The sequence below is a fragment of the Vipera ursinii genome (assembly GCF_947247035.1).
Source record: "Vipera ursinii genome assembly, chromosome: 3".
Classification (NCBI taxonomy): domain Eukaryota; kingdom Metazoa; phylum Chordata; class Lepidosauria; order Squamata; family Viperidae; genus Vipera; species Vipera ursinii.
In genome coordinates this window covers 48519996-48544728 of record NC_139516.1, presented here as the reverse complement: position 1 = coordinate 48544728, position 24733 = coordinate 48519996, and the positions used below count along the sequence as shown (strand labels likewise).

Genomic DNA, 24733 nt, shown 5'->3' with positions numbered 1-24733 from the left:
CCTGTTTAGGGTGACCCGCTCCCTCCTTAATCAGGAGGTGAGTGAGGAACCCTTGCAGGGGCGTGCCGAGGAGTTTAGTCAACATCTGTTGGACAAAATCGCTCAGATTCGGACCGGTTTGGACTCCGACTGGGCAGAGTCTGACGATCAGGACACGGGTGGTCTTGTCAATGTTATCTGGGAGGAGTTTGACCCTGTAACTCCAGAAGAAGTGGACAGGATTATGGGGAGGCTGAGCTCCACCACATGTTTATTGGACCCGTGCCCTTCCTGGCTGGTTTATGCAGCCCGGGAGGGGACACGAGGCTGGTTCCAGGCGGTTATATCTGCCTCTTTGAGTGAGGGTAGATTCCCCGCCGCCTTGAAGGAGGCGGTGGTGAGACCTCTCCTCAAGAAGCCTGTCTTGGACCCAGCTGTGTTAAATAACTTTCGTCCGGTCTCCAACCTTCGCTTTCTTGCGAAGGTTGTTGAGAGTGTGGTGGCGCATCAGCTCCCTCTGGTTCTGGATGAAGCGGATTACCTAGACCCGTACCAATTGGGCTTCAGGCCTGGGTACAGCACGGAGACGGCATTGGTCGCTCTGGTGAATGATCTCTGGAGGGCTCGGGACAGGGGATGTTCCTCTGTCCTAGTCCTATTAGACCTCTCAGCGGCTTTCGATACCATCGACCATGGTATCTTGCTGCGGTGTCTCAGGGGATTGGGAGTGGGAGGCATGGTTCTTCAGTGGTTCTCCTCCTATCTCCTGGGATGTTTGCAGTCGGTGTTGGCAGGGGGGCAGAGGTCGACCTCGAGGCCTCTCGCTTGTGGAGTCCCTCAGGGGTCGGTCCTCTCGCCTCTCCTGTTCAACATCTACATGAAACCGCTGGGTGAGATCATTCGTGGTTTTGGAGTTGGGTATCATCAGTATGCTGATGATACCCAGCTTTTCATTTCGACCCCAAACCACCCCAGTGATGCCCTCGACGTGATGTCCTGCTGCCTGGAGGCGGTTCAGGTCTGGATGGGGAGGAACAGGCTTCGACTCAACCCTGACAAGACTGAGTGGCTGTGCGTATCGGCATCTCGGGATATTCATGATATCCCATCTCTCTCTATGGGGGGTGAGTTATTACCCCCCGTAGATAGGGCTTGCAACTTTGGAGTCCTCCTAGATTCACAGCTTTCTTTAGAAGACCATATAGTAGCTGTGACTAGGGGGGCCTTCGCCCAGGTCCGCCTGGTGCACCAGTTGCGGCCCTATTTAGACCGGGATGCCCCATGTATGGTCACTCACGCGCTCGTGACCTCTCGTTTGGACTACTGCAATGCTCTCTACATGGGGCTGCCCTTGAAGACCACTCGGAGGCTCCAACTGGTACAGAATGCAGCCGCGAGAGTTGTGTTGGGAGTTTCCCGATACTCCCATGTTACACCTCTGCTCCGCGAGATGCATTGGCTTCCAGTTGTCTTCCGGGTGAGATCCAAGGTGTTGGTAATGACCTACAAAGCCCTACATGGCATGGGTCCGGAATACCTTAGGGAGCACCTGCGGCCGGCGTCAACTTCCCTCCGCCCAGTACGCTCCCACAGAGGGCCTCCTCAGGGTGCCACCGGTCAAAGAATGCCGACTGGTGGCCCCCAGGGGGAGGGCATTCTCTATGGGCGCGCCGGATTTATGGAGCCATCTTCCGATCGAGCTCCGGATGACACCCGACCTCCGCTCCTTCCGGCGCGATCTAAAAACTTACCTCTTCGAACAAGCTGGCCTGGCCTGATGGGATGGGGTTGGGTTTTGTTAATGGGTTTTAACCTACTTTTTAATGTGTTTTAAATTATTGTAAGAGTTGTGGGCATTCTGTTTAATTTCTTTTAATTTTTGTATTTTGTCTTTTAACATGTACTGCCCTGTTCACCGCCCTGAGTCCTTCGGGAGAAGGGCGGTATACAAATAAAATTAATAATAATAATAATAATTCCCACCCCGTCTGCTGTTACCACCACAGCCATGCCCACCCAATAGTCCACGCCCACCCAATAGTCCACTCTCACCCAATGGGCCACACCCACCCAATGGGCCATGCCCACTCAGCACCCGACGATACATAAGTGGATTTTGGGTTGCAGTTTGGGCACTTGGTCTCTAAAAGGTTTGCCATCACTGTTCTATAGTGTCTATTCACTTCAGTTGATAAGAAGTTAAGAAAATACATGTTCTTGTGAAAAAAGCTTGTGTTGCTATTATTCATGAAAGGAAGCCTGCAGTGAATATACATTAGGCATTTTAAGCAACTGCCCAAAGTAGTCCCTCCAGATGAAATTCACCACTGAATGCAGGTTGCTTACTGTGACCACTGTCTTGAATTGAGTACTGTGTATCACTGGGTCAAAAATATAAAGGTGGTGATCCAGGAAGAGCTGATTTGTGTGACCAAGAATGAAGTAGAGAGCAACCTGTGAGTTTCACATGAGATGATGAAGTAGTTTGATGGATCACTCAAGGTTGACATTTCAAAGAAATGGGTGGGTCACATTATTGATATTCTACAGTGTCAGAAATTTTTTTCAAAATGGTTCCTCATTTTCATGCTGATGGCAGCAAAGAAAGCTTCAAGAGAAATGAAATTTTCAAGCAGTGTTACTTCATTTGCATTACTGGAAAATTGGTGTTATACAACAGCTAGCCTTAGTTCCTATAATGGTGCAGAATCGTTTGGAAAATGCAACCAATCACTAGCCAAAGGTAGACCAACAAGAAATTGCATTCAGTAGATATCTGCAGTTACTGAAGCACAGTTGGTTCAGGAGAAGAAGTAGCATCCTCTACTCATGTTTTCCTTCAGTTGAACAGCATAGGGAAGATATGGCCAGACAGATCCAGGGACCTCTCTTGCCTTAGAAAAATCTGTTGAATGTTGAAAAGGAATCCACTTTCTTTCATCAGAAATTAAAACAGCCAGATCAGTTACAATTACACCTTCAGAGAAAATATGAATGTAAAATCCTAGCACTGCTAATACTTACTTAGTTTGGTTTTTCCATCCTCACCCCTGGTCAGGCCAGCTATTCACCCTAGTTATAATCACAGAACTTTTACAACAATGTATCTTGTATCAAAATGGTACCTAGCATTAAAGTATCTCACAGATAAACATTAGCTGTAGATAGTTAGGGGAGGAGACATATATTAGCTGAAACCAAAAGGCTGTCCAGAATTATGAAGATGAATAGTGAAAGGCATAATCAGTAATCCTGAACTATATCCAGATGAAGGCATCTATGAATGATCATGGTCATCAAATAAGAGGACCAAGCAGTTGAAGTAATTGCTTATACAGTAAGGGTATTTTCGCATATTAATTGTGCATAGTATTAATTCTGATTGGTAGTTGCTTCCTCAATAATCCCATGAATGATCAAAAGACGAGCGTAATTTTAGGTTGCATCAATTATACTTCAAATATTATAGGGTAATTGTTCCATTTTATTCTATATTGGTCAGATTCCACTTCAGGTTTTATGTTCTGGGACTCATGCTTTACAAATTCTATCAAAGTGAAGCAGGAATCAAGAAGAAAAAGAAGGATGATCACAGGATTAGAAAATGCAGAAACTAATGACTTAGAATTATTGTAGAATATGCATTAAATATGTAATAATGTACATCTTTGGGCAATAGAATACCTGGCCAATTTTCCTGTAATAAAAGAACTGGTGTTTTTTTCAATTCAATATGAAATATGCAGAATTAAGATGATGTCTATTTCTATTTAGATTTTTTAAAAAAATTCTACCACTGTATTTCTTTCCTTGGGGAGATCACCATTCCATAACCATTGCTCTTCAAAATGTATATGTCTCCCTCTAGTGGCTATATTAATATCTGTTTGTAGAGGCATGCCTCCTTTACCTTCCTCAATCTTTTAAAACTGAAATTTTCTCCTTCAGTCACAGTCAACAGTAACTAAAATTACTGTCATGTCTGTGCATTTGAATTACATACAGTGGTGCTTACAAGTTGCTAAACACTTTTGAATTTTCAAACATTTTCCATAAACATGACCAAAAATGTGATATGTTCTCCAAACAAGTCTTAAAACTAGACGAAGAGAACCCAATTAAAGAAACAAATCATAAACATTACACTTGTCCATTGATTTATTGAGGAAAATGATCCAAAGCTATATATTTGTGTGAAAAAAAAGTATATAAACCTTTGCTTTCAGTAGCTGGTGTGCCCCTCTTGGGTAACTACAGTAAATGTTTCCCATAACTGCTGATTGGTCCTCTACATCAGGGCTTTTCAACCTTTTCAACCATTGTACCACTTTTAGGATATGGCAACATTCGAATACCACCAGTCTCCTAGCAAGGTGTCAAAAACTTGATGACCAAAAAAAAAAGGAAAAAAGTGATGAAGTACAGGTAGTCCTCGACTTACAACAGTTTGCTTAGTGACTGAAAAAAGTGACCCCCAAGCCACAGCCGAGCAAGACACCTGCCTTCTGGGCTCAGAAGCGCCAGGATCAGTACCAAGCTCCAGCTGGAGCCTGGCGCTGATCATGGCGCTTCCACTGAGCCCTGACAGCCCTGCAGCTCCAGCCATCTCTCGCTCAGGCTTGTGCGGTGCTGCCACTGGTTCAGCTCATTCCCCTCCCCCACTACCACTTTTCTAGGATGGTCGCGTAACACCTGCCAGGTGCCAATGTACCACAGGTGGTATCCGTACCACTGGTTGAAAAGCCCTGTCTACGTTGGCTAGGAGGCATTTTAACCTGTTCCGCCTTACAATATAGCTTCAACTGAGCGAATGTTAGTGGGCTTTTTGTGTGAACTGTTCACTTCAGTTCTGTAAGATTAAGGTCAGGGACTTTGACTTGGACATCCAAAACTTTACCTTTCTTCTGAATTAACCATTTTCTATTTTTGGTTGTACAACTTCTATATTTTTGATCATTCTCTTTCTGCATGATGCACTCTCTCTTGATCTTCAGTTCATGGACAGATAGTCTGACATTTTGTTGTAAAATTTGCTGGTACAATACAGAATTCATCTATCCATCAGTGATGCAAGCCATCCTAGTCTAGAAGCGGAAACTATGATTCTGCCGCCACCATGCTTCACAGATGGGATAAGGTTCTGCTTCTGGAATGCAGTGTTTGCCTTTTGCCAAACCTGACACTTTTCACTCAAGCTAAAAAGTTATATTTGATTCCCATCTATCCAGAGAACATTCTTTCAATATCTTTCTGGATTATCACAAAATGTAGACAGGCAGAAGTGTTCTTTTTAGAAAGCAGTAACTTTCTCCTTGCAACCCTGCCATGCATGGTCTTATTGTTCAGTTGTTGTTGAGCTGTTCATTATTACAGGCCTTGCTCTTGGTGTGATATTGGTTGTTTGACTACTCCTGGGAAAGGTAAGAGTAGTGTTGAATTGCCTCCATTTGTACACAATCTGCCTGACAGTGAATGGGTGGAATTCAAACTCTTTGGACATAGTTTTGTAACTATTTTTCAGCCTGGTAAACATCAACAGAAATCCTTGTTTGAGGTATGCCACACCTCCACACACTTGTGTTGTGAAGATCAGACTTGATTGTGAATACTCAGAATTCTGTCCTTTGAATAAACAGGACTTCTCACAATCATACATTATTTTCAACCCATTGATTGAAACACCTAAGTCTAATTTCCTGTTGAAATGAACTGATAATCCTAGAGCAGGGATCTCCAACCCCTGCGCCATGGATCGGTACCAGTCCATGGCCTGTTAGGAATTAGGCCTCACAGTGGGAGGTGAGCAGCGGGCAAGTGAGTGAAGCTAAGAAAAAGGAGAAGAAAGTAATACATCTGAATGAAGATAGTCTGTTTATGGGCAGAGGAGCTGATGAATATATACAAGGGAGTGAAGATAAAAAATAACTATGAATTATGAATAAAATGTATATCAGAAAATATGAATTGTGTCATCTAAGTTGTATGTATGAAAGTCAGAATCTGTAGTTCGGTTATACAGTATATTTCAATAAATGGCAATAATGGAAGAACAGAGAAGAATTGTATAATATTCTGAATTAAAATAATCTAGTGTTCATTTGTTACATGTTATAACGGGATGAGTGGAAACAAGATGAGACAGCCCAGAAAGTGCTTGTGCCATTCATACCTAACAATGAATGTGAACAATGATTAGTGATGATGACCAATAACGACAAATAGATAAATATACATTTAAAAGCATTAGGTTGAATGACTAATAACAAGGGAGAGAAAATATTTTGAATGTTGGATAGATCATTTCTTAATAGTGTCAAAAGTGGCTCTTGGAAAAAATGACAGAAGAAATGTAAAAATAAAACAAAAACAAAGGAGTAGGATTACTACTAGATAAAAAGTATTAAAAGCTAGATTAACCTACCGTCAGAATGAATGAAAAGTGTATGTAACGACAGGGAACATGTCAACAGATGGAAACAGAGTTGAATTATGGTTCATGTTGCCACAGAACTATGTGGAGTTTATGTTAATGGAAAATATGAAAAAGGTTCCTTGTTTAAACAGACTGTAATGGTGAGCAAAATCCAGAAGAAAATAAATATTACAAAAAAATGAAAATGAGATAAAGATATAATGACCTATAAAGCACTAAATGGCTTGGGTCCGGGATATCTGAGGGAACACCTGCTGCCGGCATCAAGCTCCCTTTGTCCTGTGCGCTCCCACAGGGAGGGCCTTCTCAGGGTGCCGCCGGCAAAAGATTGCCGGCAGGTAACACCCAGGGGGAGGGCCTTCTCTGTGGGTGCGCCTGCCCTTTGGAACCAGCTGCCCATAGAGCTGAGGACTGCCCCTGACCTTCGTTCATTCCACCGGGACCTGAAGACCTGGCTCTTTGAGCTTTCCGGCCAGGACTGAGAATTTTAATTTTATTTTAATTGGGTTTTAATTGGAGTTTAACAGGGGTTTTATACTTTATTCAAGGACTAAATTTAATTATTTTAATTGTTCTTAACTTTTGTAATTTGTATTGTTATTTTAAATACCTTGTGAACCGCCCTGAGTCCTACGAGAGAAGGGCGGTATATAAGTCCAATAAACATCTCTATTTGCAGCTACTCGCCAGCACTAGTATCATCCCCTCAGCTCCACTTCTGATGATCAGGCATTAAATTCTCATAGGAGTGTGACCCCTACTGAGCATGCAAGGAATCTAAGTTGCACGCTCCTCCTCCTGCCCTTCCCATCCATGGAAAAATTGTCTTCTACAAAACTGGCCCCTGGTGCCAAAAAGGTTGGGGACTGCTTTCCTAAAGATTCATATACAGTTCTCCACAAAATCTATGTAGCTTTGGATCATTTTCCTTAATAAATCAATGAACAAGTATAATGTTTTTGGTTTATTTGCTTAATTGGTGTCTTTATCTACTTTTAGGCTGCAGAACAGATCACCTTTTAGGTCATATGCAGAAATATTTAAAATGCTAAAGGATTCACAAACATTTAAGCACCAATATGCATGTATGCAAGTACACAATATATCTGATAGCCAAGATGTTTTTTTAAGTAGTAGACATGGCACCTTCATAGTCATTTTTTATATCTATAGTGTTTAACAATGAACAGTCATAGATCAGAAAGGTAGACTTTAATAGAGCCATAAAGTTTGGTTTTTAATTGGGGTCAGTTTTTGACAAAAATATTAACAATGGAAATTATACCATTGTAGGAGTAACAAAGAGGAGAATAAGGCTAGATAATGACTCCTTATTGGGATTCAACAAACAGATCAGACATTCAGTCATCTACATATGAATTATATATGCATGCTATCCTTATACTGGATCTCCTAAGCAACCCTCTACGGCTTACCTCTTTTCACCATCATTTTCTCTTCCACAATATACAAAAATATACTTTTTACTAGATTTTTTAAATCAGATTTACAATTGTTACAGATGCATGCAAGACCAGGCTTCTGTCTCATTTGGTGTCTACCAGCTGTGCTTATGAAAGCATGCATCATGATAATTCTGTTGCATAGAAAAGCCTGTTTTTCCTACAAACCTCATATTATGCTAACTTTCATAAAGCAGGCTGGCAACTGGAGGTTTGACAGGATTTCTGTATAACAGCCATAGGTGGGCTTGAGAAGCAATGTAATGTTTGCTTAGAATGATCCAACAAACAAAAGCTAACAATAAAAATGAAAGTGCACCGAAGATAAAGATCTTTGAGAACAAAGCGATTCACATTTGCAAAAAGAGGCAGTTCAGAAGAAATGGTTAATCTGAGATTTTTGAAGAAGTAAGTTTTTTATGACAAAAACCAAAACCCTTATAGGCAAGCTCACTCCAGTGGGAGTTTGGTTATTTCTGGTCCTGGGTGTGAACTGAAAATGCTGTTGGACTCACCTTCACATTCCTATATTGCAGCAGGAGTGTGCCCTAGGAACCATTTGTATGTGATATATTTTTACAATATTGCATATGTTTCTTTCTCAGTCCATCGCTAAATGCAATAGTTAACATTTTTAGTCTTAAGGGAGCATTTTCTTTATCCTCTCAACATTATTTTTGCTCTAAACAAAATCTAGCATGATTCACTGACGATACGGTTGAAGACATGAAATTGGTCTCTATTTAAGGCTGTGGTCAATCTATATATAAAAATGGGTCTGCCATTCTTTGGAAAGAGGGTTACACTCATATTCAAAAGTAGCCCAGTTGATTCATCATAAGCATGGAAGAAGGTCATTTCATTCCATACTTCCACACCTGTAACTTGTTAGTTGGTCAACTTAACAGGTAGCTAAACTTTCCTTTAAGATTATCTGCCTACAGTTCTTTCCTTCACTTGTCCCATATTAAAACTGCAAGGACAGAATCACCTGCTACAATAGGCTGTTAGAGCACCAAGATAACATATACAGTGTGACATATATTTCTGCTGATTTAAGGACTAAGAGGACAATTGGCTGTACTCCTAGTGTTCATAAATAAACAAAAACAGCACTATGTTATACATTTGTTGCTATAGTATTTATCAAATGGAAGAATGGCCTGATACATAAATTAAGCAAGGCTAGAATCCAAAGAACTATTTAATATAATGGGGAAGATTTTGCTGGTCTAGGTCAGTTATGATCTATAAAGTATATAAACTTTTAGAATTATGATATTTTGAATAGTTTTAATGGATGAGGCAATGGTGTTTTTTTTCTCCTGGTACTCTGTTTCTTTTCTTGGAATGATGCCTTTTAATATAAACTAATTATATAGAAACTCTTAACATTATGAATATGCATACTTTTGGATTTCATGACCAACTTAACTTAATGGTTTAGTTCTGACTTTTGCTTATTGTGCTTGGATCAATTATGGAAAAAATAAAGCCTACACAATATAAGATATAATAATCATTATTACGATGTTTTGGAAGACTATTAGTACAATTTATTAGTACAATGCATAAAGCTAGCAAGCGTAACATTTTCCATACAGAAGAATGCTATCAGATTGGAGGCAATTTGAATTCTTACTTGGACATAATGTTAAGTAAACAGACAAGACACTTTATTTCAGACTAGCTTATTTAATAGATCAGAAATGGCACATATCAAATAGTATAATGTCAAGATTTGCCTTAATCAAAAAACAAGTCAGGATCAAGAGAAGAAAAAAGTGATCCTGACTTGCTCATAGATTGTTCTTTTCATTGCTGCCAATGCCTAGAATGAATGGAACATAAACCAGCACTAAAATAAGACTCTGCATTCAGATATAGCCATAACTGAATGAATTGAATGAATTTTCAAATGAACAAATTATGGTTTCAAACTACTGGTAGTCCTTGATGCACGATCACAACTGAGCTCAACATTTACATTGCTAAGCAAGACAGTCATTGAGTTTTGCCCCACTTTACGTTCTGTCTTGCCACAGTTGTTAAATGAATCACTGCAGGTGTCAAGTTAGTAACACAGTTATTAAGCGAATCTGCCTTCCTCATTGACTTTGCTTGGCAGAAGGTCACGGAAGGTGATCCCGTGTCCCTAAGACACTGTAAGCGACACAAATACCTGCCAGTGGCCAAATGTTTGATCACGTGACCATGGGGATGCTGCAATGGTTGTTAACTGTGGAAAATGGTCTTTTTCAGTGCCGTTGTAAATGAATGGTTGCAAGCCAAGGACTACCTGTATAGTTCTTGTCCCAAATGACCATACATTTTTTCTGACTTAGAAAAAAAAGATTTAATATCACTCTTCAGCCAAAAATAAACCACTTGTGAATTACCTTGGATTTAGTACATGCACCGTGCCACTGCAAATCATTTTGTACATCACCCTGGCATATTTGTGTGTTGTAACCCAAAAGTAAGGATTGAAAAGCCATAGAGTATTTGAATGCTGTGGTTATATGTAGTTTTTGCATTAAAGCATTTCAGGACACATCTGAAATCATTAAATTGCTCTACTCAGGAATGTTTCTGATTGCTGTTCATTTATCCTTTGTCACAGGAGCCTAGAAATCCTAGATCCTAGATCTAATCCTAAATCCTAGAAAATATCCCAATTGCGTGTGGTAAAGCAGGCATGAAGGCTTTGGGAAAAATATTTAAATGCTGTGATATATCTATGCCTACAAAGATCAGAATAGCACAAGCAATGGTATCCTATATGATACTCTATGCGATGGAAGCAAAAGACACAGGATAGGAAGAATATTGACACCTTTGAACTATGACGTTGGAGAAGACTCCTGGGAATATTGTGGACAACCAAGAAAACAAACCAATGAATCACTGAATAAATCAACCCAGAGTTCACTTGAGGTACAAATGACCAGGCTGAAATCCTACTTTGGACATATTATATGGAAAATGCTCTAATGCCCAAAAAGATAGAAGGAAAGATTATTCCCAATATATGTTCATGATCTGAATGCTCTTATATGAATAATACAAATACAAACAATACAAAGTTTTCCCCCAAATGTAAGGATTTTCTATGTACATATTTCATATAGCTGAAAATGATGTGGAACATCTAATATGCATCATCTTCACCTATCTATATATCCTGAAATAACACAACAATACACCTTATATTTTCAGAAAATCTAGGGTTGTCTTCTGGAACAAAGTCATTCAGAAGAATGGGGTTTTTTTAATGATTCAAGTTTCCTTTTATCTGGCTTACAGAACAGGGGCTCTAGGCATTAGCAATTGGGAAAGACCCTGATATATAGTTCTCCGAGCAGAAAAAGTTGCCATTTGAGTGGAAACAGGAATTTAGTTTCTTGTTTCTCCTGCAAACAATATGCACTGCACTTTTTAATAAAACTTATGACAAACTAGCTTTTGTAAAGTAATAAACATTTATTATAGGAGTTGGAGAAGGATGGTGTTATTAGTAACTTCATGATCTGGGCTCTTGCACACCAGGAAAAAAATGTAACTAAACTATAAGAAAGATTTTCCTCTCTGTGGGTGGCATTAATCATTACATTGCCTACAGTGGAAAACTAAATGATTTTTTTCATATTTAAATTCAGTTCTTTGCACTGTTCTACTTGGTAGTTATTTGTTTTAGCTTTTTCCTGCTGCACCACACCCATGATACAAACTATGTAAAAGTCATGGCCATTGCTTCATTTAAAACAAGAGGAATCATAATGATAGCACAATTTATTTGCCTGATCGAAAGACTGTATGATAATGAAGGTGTGCTTTGATTGCCTGGCTTTGACCTCCTGACAGGTTGCAACCCTAAATGCAAACAATTTTGAAAGCAAACAAATGTGAAGAAGAGAAAAGGAAAATGTCACATAATCCATTCACCACACATTTTAAAGCACAGCTAGGAATTTTGTGTTCTCTAAAGCTATACTTGTTCTGATAAAATACAAAAGCAAGTATTTCCAATAAGATATCCATGAACTATGAGTTCTCTTTTGTCAACCTTTTAATTTTTAAACAGGAGTTTTCATTCGATTTATAGAGAAATATGCAAACCATATAAAATTCTCACCTATCTGAGTTTTTAGGCACAGTTATTTTCTTTATGAAACAATTCATCTTGTACTTGCCTGCCATGTAGTTGTTAGAGATGAAACACCTGTTAGGGAAATGAAGTGGAAATTTAATGAACAACAAATAAGGTTGAATGTACAGACCCAGATTACTTAGGGATTGAAATTCTGATCCCAATTCCCTGTACATGGATCTGGGTCTGTATATTCAAGACAGTCATAAATACAAGACAGTTGCCAAATGGCCAAACTGCAATCATATGACTGAGGGGGTAGAGTGACGATTGTAACTTAGAGCATGGGTTGTAAGTAACTTTTTCTACAGCCATTGCAACTCTGAATCATTGTTAAATGCATAGTTGTTAAGTCGAGGACTACTTGTATTAAGAAACATTTAAACATCCTATGCAGGATAAACCCATGAGTTGGCATTACCCTACTTTTAATTTTTTTTAAAAAAATGTCAACTTCTTGTAGTATTTTAAAACAAATTCGTGCCCTCTTCTAATTCCTGGACCTACCCAAGACTCAAGATCAGTCCATTGTGTTTCATTATATCCAATATACACTACAGAATCTATCTGCCTTTGTGCAAAATTTGAAATTGAATTAAGAGTAGACAATGAAAAAAAATGAGACGAATCTTTTCCTTCACCACAAATTCATCTTGTTCTGATCAGAGTTCACATTTGTAGGTAGTCTCGATCATCAACATTCATATTCATACTTTAAAACTGTTGATTTTAAATATATGCTGAGCAGGACAACTATTCTAAAAAATTATGCTAATACAAGAGGGATGTGTTTGGCTTGTGTACCATCAATGTTAAAATCTGTAAAGCACTCTATAAGCAGGAAAACATATAGTAATATAACTGAAGGCTGATTTTTTAAAGAAAAGGGTTAACAAGAAAATTGATCACTCTTCTGGAAATTCAACCTTTAATTTTGATGTGAGAGGTGAATCTTTTATTTACAATATGAAAATGGAAGCTAATCAACAGAGACCAGAGATGGAAGGTTTGGGGCCTTAAGCTTTCAGAAGCCCTACACACTGGCCCTACTCCTGTTTTGCAGGAGTAGCTTAGTAGTTCATATTGATGCTACCTATCTTCCAGGTAGCACCTCACCTAGTATATTTTCCATCATCCCAGTAGGAGAGAAAGAGTTGTCACGAAAATTGTGCTGCAATTAAGGTAAGAAAATGCAAAATAATAAAACTTCTTGATCATGTATTGCAGAGATGTATGACTAATTATAATAATAATAATATAGTTGAAAGGAACCTTGGAGGTCTTCTAGTCCAATTTTAGTCAATTTTTAGTCAATCCTTTTTACCCCTTTTGAAACACAGACCAATCTCGTAATTACAAAGAAAACATGTACTGTAAAACCCCTTTTTAATTTTAAACAGTAAAAAGCAAATAGTACTGGCAAAGATAAATTATAAGGCTAACAAATTGAAAGGAAATTTTCAAAAGAAAATACAGTGCTCTAGGCAGGCCATAAAGTAGTGCTGGTCTTGCTACAAATGGCATTCTTGTCAAACGGGAAAAGTTGTAATTTAATGCCAGTCTACAGTATTATTATATTGTAGTGTCTCCATTCTTAAGAAATGAGTAAATGCTGAAATCACACACAATCCTCTAGCTTATGCATAAAAAATAAAGTAGCACTACATAGAGAAACAGAAATTAAATCTAGCACAATTCACAACTGTTTTTACCTATTAAGACAGGACTTTTGAAATAGTTGTTTTTCTTGCTTCAGTTACCTACATTATTCCAGCTTCCTGGAATTCCCAAATTTTAATCTGGAATTGTGGGAACCAATCTTAAACCTCATTCTTTTACAGCTTCAGTCCAGCAAACTCTTATTTTTTTTCCAGTCAAGAGAGAGGCTGGAACATTGGACTTTCTGTATATGTACAAAGAACATCTTTTACTTGTCTCTCCCATATGAGGATGTGCATTATGTGTATGGAGGAAGTTTGCAGTACTGCAAATATCTGGAGAGCAAGCATATTCACAAGTCAGGAAAAAAAACCCAAAAGGTAAATTGGAAAATGGCATGAGCCATCTCTGGAGAAATGAAACATAAATCAGCTTAGCTGCTCTGTGGAAGTTAAGCAATATATCTATCATATAGCAGGAAATAGGAATGTTTTAAAGATACTGGGGTCTTTTCTCTAAACGTTTAAAGGATGATTTTGTAAGAGTACATGCAATGTTTACTTACAAATGTGTAACATATGGAATGCAGCAAATGGGCTTTCAAATATTGTCACACAGGCATGTATGTACAGTTGGTACTGACTCTACTGAATTGTGCAAGTGGCAATAAATACATATTATTTAATAACTTTCATACTCAACAGTACAAAGATTGATTTCTGCCCTGCAGCTGGTTAGACCTTAGGTGTGCTGCTCTTGCTAATTGCCATTAGTTAGTCAATCCTGAAGATACTATTCAAGACATAAGAAAGAATAGTTGAACCAATGAGAAATCATAATAAACAGAATACAGAAATGTAGGACAAGAAATTGTACCAATGAGAAAAGAAAAGTGATAGTTTACCTTGCTTTGTATAGTTTATCTTGCTTTGTATCTCTTCCAGAATAAATTATCATCTCTGGTTTGTGGCAAATAAAGTTCAATATGATAAATAAGTAGACCAATTACTTAATGCAATTACTGAGCTCATAGAGCTTACAGTATTAAAACCTGGTCATTGATTGTAGGTCAGCGTACTAGATTCTGAATCTCTATCAGGAGCCAGAAAAATCCAGAAACTATACATTTATTGTGTTGTACAAGTTATTAGAAATATTGGAAATATCCAGTATATAATCGTGTAGTTTATGCATTCTTGCCAAGAATAAGCAAACTCGGTGGTTTTACTGGTATATTGTCCCATTTCACTGGTTTAAATAGTGTAACATCCATTATTTTTATTATAAAAAATAATAATCTACTACTCCACTCTCCTTTCCCACATTTCTCCCCCTTTTGTCCAGGCAGGTGAATATATTTCCAATAAAACACAGTGATGTGATTACATACTAGTTTTATTTTCTAACATCTCTGGGGCGAAAGACATTCATAAAAATAAGGCTATGCTAAAATAATGGGTTTCGCTTTGTAGCATGCTAGTTATCATTTTATTATTTACAATTTGATTTTAAAAAAAGGCTAGTGGGTGCAAAGCGAATATCCTGAAGCATATTGATACAAATCTGCACTACAATTTTCCATAAGAACAATGAATTTTCAAGTTAGTTCTGGTTTGTCTGTAACTCAAGAAATGAAAAGAAGAACGAAAAGTAATCACTTAAATAATGAACAGATGCTACAGCAGCAACTTCACCACCAATAAAAACTCAACAACTATACAATTGTTTTGTGTTAATTTAATCATACAAATATTCATTTATACATTAAGGAAAAAGCATTTTTTGTTTTTCCCACAATGTGCTATTACAGGATTCTTCCCAGACTCAATAAAGCAACACACCATCCTGCTCTACACATGCACTCCCCCCAGAGAGAATAAAGACAGGCTGCAGTATCAATCATTCACACAAGAGAAAAAAAATGGAAACCTGGACATGGGACAGCGTGCATTTCTTATCCCAGTGAACGTCAGCTATTTTTGCCCCTAGAAAGTTTCAAGACGGGGTTCATTTGCAACAGGGAAGGATAAGTAGTACACACTTCCAAATCTCTGGATCCACCTTACTTTGCACTTATTATTTTCTCCATATAATGGCAATAACCTAGGCCAGTCTGCTGGTACTTGCTTGATACCCACCCCAGAGGACACAGCTTATTTTCAATCAGAGGGTTTGAAACGTGTCCAATTTTCCAGTGAAGAGTCTGGGTATTTTCCATTCCAGGCTGGAGTCATATTTCCAGGTACAAAAGTTGGTTATCAACATATTCAAATTCAATAGTTTGGGCTATAGTTAAGCTTGCATTTTAAAAAAAAGTTTAAATGTTGAAAACAACTTACTATATTATAATTACTGGCATTTATTCTTTGCAGGAATCCATCATAATTTCTTCTAATCACACAAGAGAAATGAAGTGCAAGTGAACACAGACACGGATCAAGCAGGTTCAAGCTTCCTTCATGACCAAATACTATTATCACTTCAGTAGAACGGCATTAACAACTATTTCATGAACATTCTCCTACAGATGCTATAAGAAATAAGGAGATGTGTGTACACTGTAACATTTGAAGATGATGGGAGTGTTTGCTTTGCTTTAGTTAACAACATTCTGAGAGTCATTACAACTTTCAAATGTATACGGATTGCATTCTAAACACTCATGCCAATTTCAAATTTGACAGTGTGCAGAGATAAACGGAAAACTGTACAGGAGCGGTGTCTGGAGTGAGGTCGACATGAAGTGAGGTCGACATGAAAAACTTCAATCCTAACACTATCACATTTTTCTGATAAAAGATCTCTGCCTTTATTGCATATCATGCAGCAATTCTAGAAGAACAGCTTTCTTATGTTACTGAATTATAATGCTTTGTCAAGCTGAACCTTTTTAGTTCCTGTTGACATGCAACTGTTAAAAGCTACAGCCCTTTCATTCACTGAGAATGGAAAAATGTAACACACAGCATAAATTTCCTTGTTGGTTCAGGGATATAAATATTACACGGTTCTGAAAATAAGCCTTGATGTCAAGATAGATATATGTCCTTAACAGTTTAAACATGAAAGTCTGCCTCTAACCTAATCAACATGATTTTGTCATAAGCCCAATATCATCATAAGGGGCTTTATAACTCAGGAAGTATACGCTGAGCCCTAAGATCTTACTATTTGATAAATCAGACAGGGAAATCTAAGGAAGAATAGTAAACAATTTAAACATCTTCCCATTGCCATCCCTGAAAGGGCCGTCCCCTTATACAAAATACTCACAGATTTAATTTCATAGCTGAAGGGAGTTCATGCCTGAAAAGAATTTTGGAAACTCAAAAGTAGTGTATACTGTAGCTCAACACTATTGCTGTCTTTTGCCTTTTTTATATTAGAGATTTGTTCAATTCATATGTCACTAGCACTTGAGAAAAGAGAAAATATTTGAAATTACCAAAGAGAAAGGGCAGCCAACAAGTAAGCTGTTGGCTGATCATTATCAATTTTCCTTCTGCACAGTGTTAAAAACGGCACACAATCTTTACAATAAAAGCTGGATGTTTATGTGGGTGAAATATGTGGGTACCTGTTTTAAACAAAAAGCTAAAAATGTTTGGATTTGATTAGCTACTACTTAAAGATTTCCCTCATTGCTGCCAAAGAACACACACAATCACACTCATTAACATACACACAAATATATTCCATCTGGTCACTCAGTCCTTTGCTGGCCTATCTAGAAAGGTGCTTGCCTACAACAAGGGAGAAATTAAAACAAAACAGGAGTAATGCTGTACATAATCAGTTTATCCTTTTTTGAATTTGGAAAATATATTGCTTGAAGTGATTAAGATAAATATTTAGAGATCCATGTTAGAAAAATGGCTGAGGATTAATGGAAAACCCATACTCCATCCTTTACCTTTTCAAGGTAAGGGCTTTTGTGTTTTTGCACTGATATCTCCCGGTGTTTATGGCTGATAAATAAAATTAGGTGACAAGAAAAAATATATACATATCCCTCAAAAGAGCAGTCTTTGATGGCTGACCAGTCCTAGGAAACTGCATCTCTCAATACCTGCTTCTTCAGATCTCAGTCAGTTAGACTCTGCAGGAGCTATCTATATGTTCTGGCAGGAAACAAGATTGTAGTCAAGAGTATCATACATTTAAACGGCTCTTTACACCAACTTATGAAAAAAAGTTAATTTAGAATACTTTGGGTCCAGCAATAGTCTCCCATTACATCCTCATCAGAATATGTTTTTACATCATTCCCTCAAACACAAAATAGGCAGTTTGGTCTTTTGAGTGAAATCAAAGAAAGGGGTATTGCATATTTTTCTCTCTTTGGCAGATGGCTGCTGGGTTCAAGTTTCTGAATTACACAGATTCCCCACCCACTTTTTAAAGTCTTGCAAACCTCAAGAATTTCAAGAGACCATGCTCTTGTTAACTGGACAGCTTGGTCTCAGTTATATATGGCTATCATTCTCCATGGGTTGCACATAGGTAGACTTTAAACAACACTAGCTTTTCATATACAAACTAGAAAACCAGGTTTTAAAGTAGAAATTTGATAAAATAAATTACTCGAATGGCAGCTGCTGATTCCTTCTCCTACATATTCTAAGTTACTAAGTCGCTCTCAAGAAAGGAAAAAAATCAATTATCAGTCTATAGAAGAGAAGATGTGATACTCCTATATCTAAACATGCCAGGAAACAGTAATAATATGTGCTCTAACATTGTAGAAATCAAAATTCTTCTTGGCACAAAATGGACAGACATATAGATGTTTCAACAACAGTCACGGCATATTTAAGAAAATGGGAATATGGCAACTTTCTAACCTATTTAGGAAAAACTTTTAAAATCTAGTATAAGCATGTACATACTCAAATCTCCACTGTTATTATAATCCTTTCTACTTTCTCATCTATCTGTGAATGGTGAAACCGGACTTGCACAACTTTATTAAATGGAAAAGAACAAGCAGATGACTATTGCATAGTGCCAACAGCAAATTAAAAAGCAACTAAAAAAACATTACAATTCATGGACCTGGTTATGAATCCAGCTAGAAATTAATATCACCTGACATACAAATAGCAGCTGCACCAACCAAGAAAAAGCTAAGCAAAACATCTATTTCATAGCAAGCACATCTCTATAAAAATGCACGCTGTCCCTTTTAAAAGTTGTGAAAAAAATAACATTTGCTCAGTCTACAACTGCTCTGTAGGCAAAATAACTTCTTTTAAAAAGAGATGGCTTCTCCATTTTAATCTTTTTAAAAAAATTCTTTTAGACTACCTAATTAACTGTGACAGTAACTTCTAAACAAAACATTGGTGTATTTTTCTCTCTCATAGCACTGAACAGCACTCCTGAACTTCAGCATTCACACATGCATACTTTAGGGTGTTTTTTTTTCTGGAAACAACTAGTCTTAAGTTATTGTTTGTTTTCTTCTTATCCCAGGATATGGAGAGCAAGAAGGAAGTTCATGATGTATCTTCTATGAGCCACAAGAATTTCCCCTCCCTCCAAAGTTTGTTCTTTGTCAAATTCTCTTCTTGAAGATACCCGTTTTTGTTTTTAAGACTGTCCAAAGGGATAAGGACCATGAAAACCCTGAAAAAGAACAAGAAAAAAATTAATTTTAGTTTGGGGAATATATTAGGCAGTCTACTTTATTATGTTTGAAAAATTAAATCTTAAAATTTAAAAGTCTTTCACTACTTTTCAAATTTGTATGCAATTGTTTAATCCAGATTTCTGCAACTAGATGTGCTAGGACCAAAATTCCCAAAACTCCCAGCATGTATGTCCCTTGCTTAGTTATTTTATTCATATTTCAGTAACAAATCCTAAGACTGCCAAAATATTTGATTGCTATCATTTCCTTTCTAATTATAATAATCTGGTAAGTGGTCCACGGATATAGCCAAAAAAATCTGTTGCATCACACTTCATATTTGGAATGTTTACTATTTACATGCTTCTGAAAATCAAGCTTGTGTTCATAATGTCAAAAAGTCTAAATTTTTAATCATTTACACTTTTCAAAGCTGCTCGCCTAAATATTATTTATGTTTTATGGCACTAAAATATTGGTAATATTAGCATAAAAAACTTGATTTTATTCCAAAAGCAGCATACAATGCCCATTAGTTTTATTTGCAATGAGCCAATTTCCTTTAATATAAGTCAAAAGAAAAATATTTGCTGGATGATAAATCCTGCAAAATGTCGTTAGGCTGACCAGTAGCTACAAACGCCATGAGTAAAATTGCAGATTAGTCTCAGTATGCCACAATTTTCTACCCAGGATCTTTTCATCATCAGCCATTAATAGTCTGATAGATCATGATGCTAAAATTGTTTACTAACTTTCTGTAATAGAATAATATATATTTAGGGATTAGCTCACTCTGGCTGAAAACTAAATTAATAAATTCTTTTTAATTATTGGTTCCACAATCCATTTTTATTTATGTGCCAACAAATCAGTGTTGGCTCTTAGCAACCACACTGATAAGATTTTCTCCTTAACAATCTATCCTTAACCTGATCTTCCAGGTCTTAGGATCAATTTACGGGGGCATATAATACTGAATATTTCAAATCCTCAAAGCTTTCAAATGATCAAATGCTGAGAATGTATCTCTCTCCTGACAGTATTCTAATAGTACTGAATCTTTTTTTAAAAAGGGCTTTTCTTTAGCTATAATTCAATTCTTTGAAGAAATGTGTTTTAATTGCTTAAATGTTCAAATAATATCTAACATATATTAGAACAATGCAATAAAATATAACATATATATAACAGTTATAACAAAAATAGTGGCAGTCTGCTGTCCATATTGTTGAGAGCCACACATCTGTTTTAATGGCAACACCTGTGTATCTACAGGTTGCTGAACAAAGTAGGATACCTGTTCACAAGCAATAAGATGAGCAAGAAAGCATCTCTTGTTTGTTAAAGGCAAAAGGAGATTTACTCAACTCTTGTTCTACCTGCCTTCAAGTATATTTTTAAGACATAGGTCTTCTTTTAAGCAGGCCCGCTTTAGGTTGGGGGTTGTATGGCAGCTTTTAAAAATGTTCTTTCTGGGCAATTGTAGCTTCCCCCCCTGCTTTTAATTTGCAAAGCTAGCAAGAGCTATTTTGGGAGTTGGGCAGCCTAGAAATTGGAAGGGTGGTGGGTGGATGGATAGACAGACAGCTAGACAGAAACAACTTCACCATTTTTTCTCCTGACCACTTCTTTTGGAAACGACCACATCTTTCATGATAAGTAACCTGTGAATTGCTCCCTTCAGCAGCAATGTCCTCCCAAAATTCTAAATGTGCCCATTGTTTGACTTTCTCTATATTTTACAATATAATTAACACATTTTAATACACCGTAAAAGAACATAAAGAGCAGAATAAACAAGACAGTGGTTGCCAAAACATAATAATAAGCAAATTCATTCATTATAGAAAATGAAGATTCAGTGAGTCTATTTACACTGAATCAGCAGACCTTCAGCATGATGCATCTGCAGCCCACCTGATTATGGAGGGTGGAAGTGATCCAGAGCACTGTGGTGATTAAAGTGTTAGAATAAGATTGGGAAGACTCCTGTTCAATTCTACTTGCAACTACAGGGACTGGTACTCTCTTTCATCCCAATCCGTTGTAAGATAAAGATAAAATGAAGCAAAATATTTATTCACTGAATTTCTTGAGCAAGGATAGAATATATTCTGAGTAGTAAATAAATGCTCTAGTACAGACATGTCAAAGTCGTGCTGTCATGTGACGTCGCGCAACATATCAGAGCTTTTTCCCCATTGCCGGCAATGGGGTGGGTGTGGTTTCGTTGTGATGCATCCGGCCCACAGGCCAGCAGTTTGACACCCCTGGTCTAATGGTTAAGGCACCAGGCTAGAAACCAGGTGATTGTGAATTCTAGAACTGCCTTAGATTTGAAAGCTGGCTAGGTGACCTGGAGCAGTTATTCTCTATCTCAGGTCATGATGTCAGGTTTGGGCAACAAGGTGGTTGGTCAGTTTCTGCTACAACTAATGGATAAGATCAATTTCATTTTTTTTGGAGGGGATGCTTCAAATTTTTTATTACCGTAGTTTATCAAAATATAAAATATAGAAATACAAAGAAAAAAGAAAATAATGGGAAAATAGGGGAGGGGAAGGAAAAAAGGAAAATCAATTTTCAGATGATCTGGGGGGAAAAACCATTTACAGAAAAACACTAGGAGGAAAAAAAACTTCAAAGCTTTCTTGAAGAGGATCCAACTGCACTGATAACAAATGACGTAAATACTATTTTAAAAAAACATTATTTCCCGATTTTTGTGTGGCATACAACTCATAATGCAAAAGCAGTTTCATATTTAAAATCTGATTTATAATTATCCCAGTAGTTTTCTTACTGACTCAGTGATTAGTTGTATAATCCTGTACAGATATTTTGTTATGTTGGCTGAGAAATCAGGACTGCTGTCCAAACCAATTCAGCAATGCCTTTTTGTCAGCCAACTTAACATGCTAAATTTGTACACTACATTTTATTTAATAGTCATTAATTTTGATATTATTATTATTATTCAAATAAAACAAACCTAATTTTTCCCTTTAACGATGAGCACAAGAATAAAAGGATTCTGAAGTAATCTCCATTTCACGTAAGATTTACAAAACATAAAGGGTGTCCTATGTTGTTCTCCAAGTTCATTCAAGGAAATAGTTAATATTTCTTTTTCAAAATCTTCAATAGAAACTAGTTCTTAGCTCACATCAATCACTGGTAATACTATTAACTGGGAAATAACATTTTAGATTCTCTTATCCCATCTAGCCTCCTTTTAAATGTAGTTACCACACTAAGACTTAGAAAACATTGGAGAACTATATTGACTCTGTTTCGCTTTTGTTTGTCATACAGTTTGAATAAATAAAAGAATAGTTTTTTTTAATGCTTGGCTGCAAAATAAAACAAAAATATCCTAACTTACAGTGATGCTAACCTCAGATAATACCACTCAATCACCTTCTTTTTGTCATCCTTTCCTGGGCTGTTCCTGGTCATTGCTTCTCTAAACTACCTTGGCCTTTCTTCTGAATCACTTATGTAAACTGAACACAAATAGAGCATTTTGTACTGTATTTTGTTCAACACACACTATGCAAATATAATGCAATAACACAAATCTCTTCCCTATAATTCATCGGTTCATTTTGCTTGAACTCTTCTCTATATGTTTCTTTTAAAAAAAGATACCACACTCCTAGCTTGTACTTCTTCAGAACACAGAAAGAAGAGGAAAACCTCTTCTGCATGTGTTACTACCATAGAAGTATTTATCTTTGTAATAAATATAAATAATCTACTAGTTGCCTTCAGAAGAACTTCCTTAGGATTAACATTTTCTATTAATATTCAGTTTCCATGCAAACGATATTGAAATGACATGAAACACATTTCTTGTTGTAGGGCATGGGTGTCAAAACTTGCCACGTCATGTGACATGTCGCGAGGTAGTGTGACTTTTTTTTTGCATTGCCGGAGGTGGGATGGGCGCAACCTTCACATGACAGCCCTGTTGTACAGAATAGGTTACATTTTAAAAAATATTACACTAGCTTTGCTAAACAAGCTTTTCTTAAACCACAAACTTAACAACCCAAAATTCTTGATGAAAAATTGGGGGTTGGACAAGCAAAACAACTAATTATATAATACTAAGCCATTTCGGCTGAAATGTCTCCCTGGAAAAATACGGCAATATTCTTAGTGCATAAAATAACTTTGGGGAAATGTTAAATAATAATATATACATATAATTATTTGAATTATGAATATATATGCTACTTGTACAGGAATAAAATCAATTATGTTTATTGTAGTTGTCTTCATTTGCTTGACATGATACTTTAAAAATATATTTATAGACAGAAATATAATTTATTTATTCCATAAAAGAAGAGATAGCTTATTTGGAAAGAACTTGAAATCTGATAATCTAATCTAAATCTAACAATTTTTGTTTTTATTTTTGGGATGTGTGCATTCAGAAATTTAACATTAGCTAAATCTATTAAAATACAGGTAGTCCTCGAGTTATGAACATAGGACCCTGTCCATTACAGTTTCAAGTGGTGATGGCTGTTAAGTGAGACAGTCTCACCTAATGACCCTCACATTCTCTGCTCACCCTGATGCTGTTGTAAAAGAAATGTGTGGGTTGTTAAGTGGAGCATAAGGTGCCTTGGAGTGGAGGAGGCTCTGGGAGGTCTCCCCCACTCCCCTGAGACACCCTGTGGTCCTCTTCCCATCCCTCAAGATCCCCACAGTTGTTGGGCCTACTTTCCCCCTCCACACTGCAGGTCCCTTCATATTGGGTCCCTGCAGGCCTAACCCCACCTCATGGGTCCCCACAGGGCTTGGATATCCTATTTTTTGAAGATCTCCAGAGCTCTGGAGCTTTTTGCCACACTATGCAGACCACGTTATAGAAGCAAGACATGTTATTCGTCACTGGGCCATGTGGGAGCCTCCCAGAAGCAGATGCCATTTCAGTGCAACCAAAAGGAATTGTGGTCATGCTGAAAATGACAGCCACACAGCCTAGGAGGCATGCCCTCCTTCCCCAGCATGAGGTCTGGAGATTATCAAAAGTCTGCAATGGGTGATGGGGGAAGGGAGCAAGCCCAAGGCCTGTGGGGATCTGGCAAGGTGGACTGGAGGGAGAAAGATGGGGGCACCGCAGCAACACTGTACTGGTCCTGAACGCAAATGACTCGAGGGCACTCAGTGGCCATTAATTTGAAATAGGGGTCGTAAGTAGCTCCTGAGGGGTGGCATCTTTGAATGGCCACTAAGTGACCAATTTTTAAGCAAGGACTATCTGTAACAGGCTCCTTTAAAAAAAGAAAAGAAAATGACTGGGAAAACCAGATCCTACAAATATGGGGGAGGCCTAGTGTTTTGTGTGTATGGTTTTTTTTAAGGAAACTTGCTAGTGCCTCTACTCTTGCATAAGT

At 37.4% G+C, this 24733-nt stretch overlaps 1 protein-coding gene across 1 annotated transcript in view; it reads right to left on the bottom strand.

Moving 5' to 3' along the window:
- Window positions 1-15108: 15108 nt before the first annotated feature.
- Window positions 15109-24733, bottom strand: part of ILRUN (inflammation and lipid regulator with UBA-like and NBR1-like domains) — a 57734-nt gene continuing 48109 nt past the window's right edge. Inside the window, exon 5 of the mRNA XM_083357783.1 lies at window positions 15109-19312. Coding sequence (XP_083213909.1) covers window positions 19277-19312 — 36 coding nt within the window. The 3' untranslated portion in view covers window positions 15109-19276. The remainder of the gene's footprint in view (window positions 19313-24733) is intronic.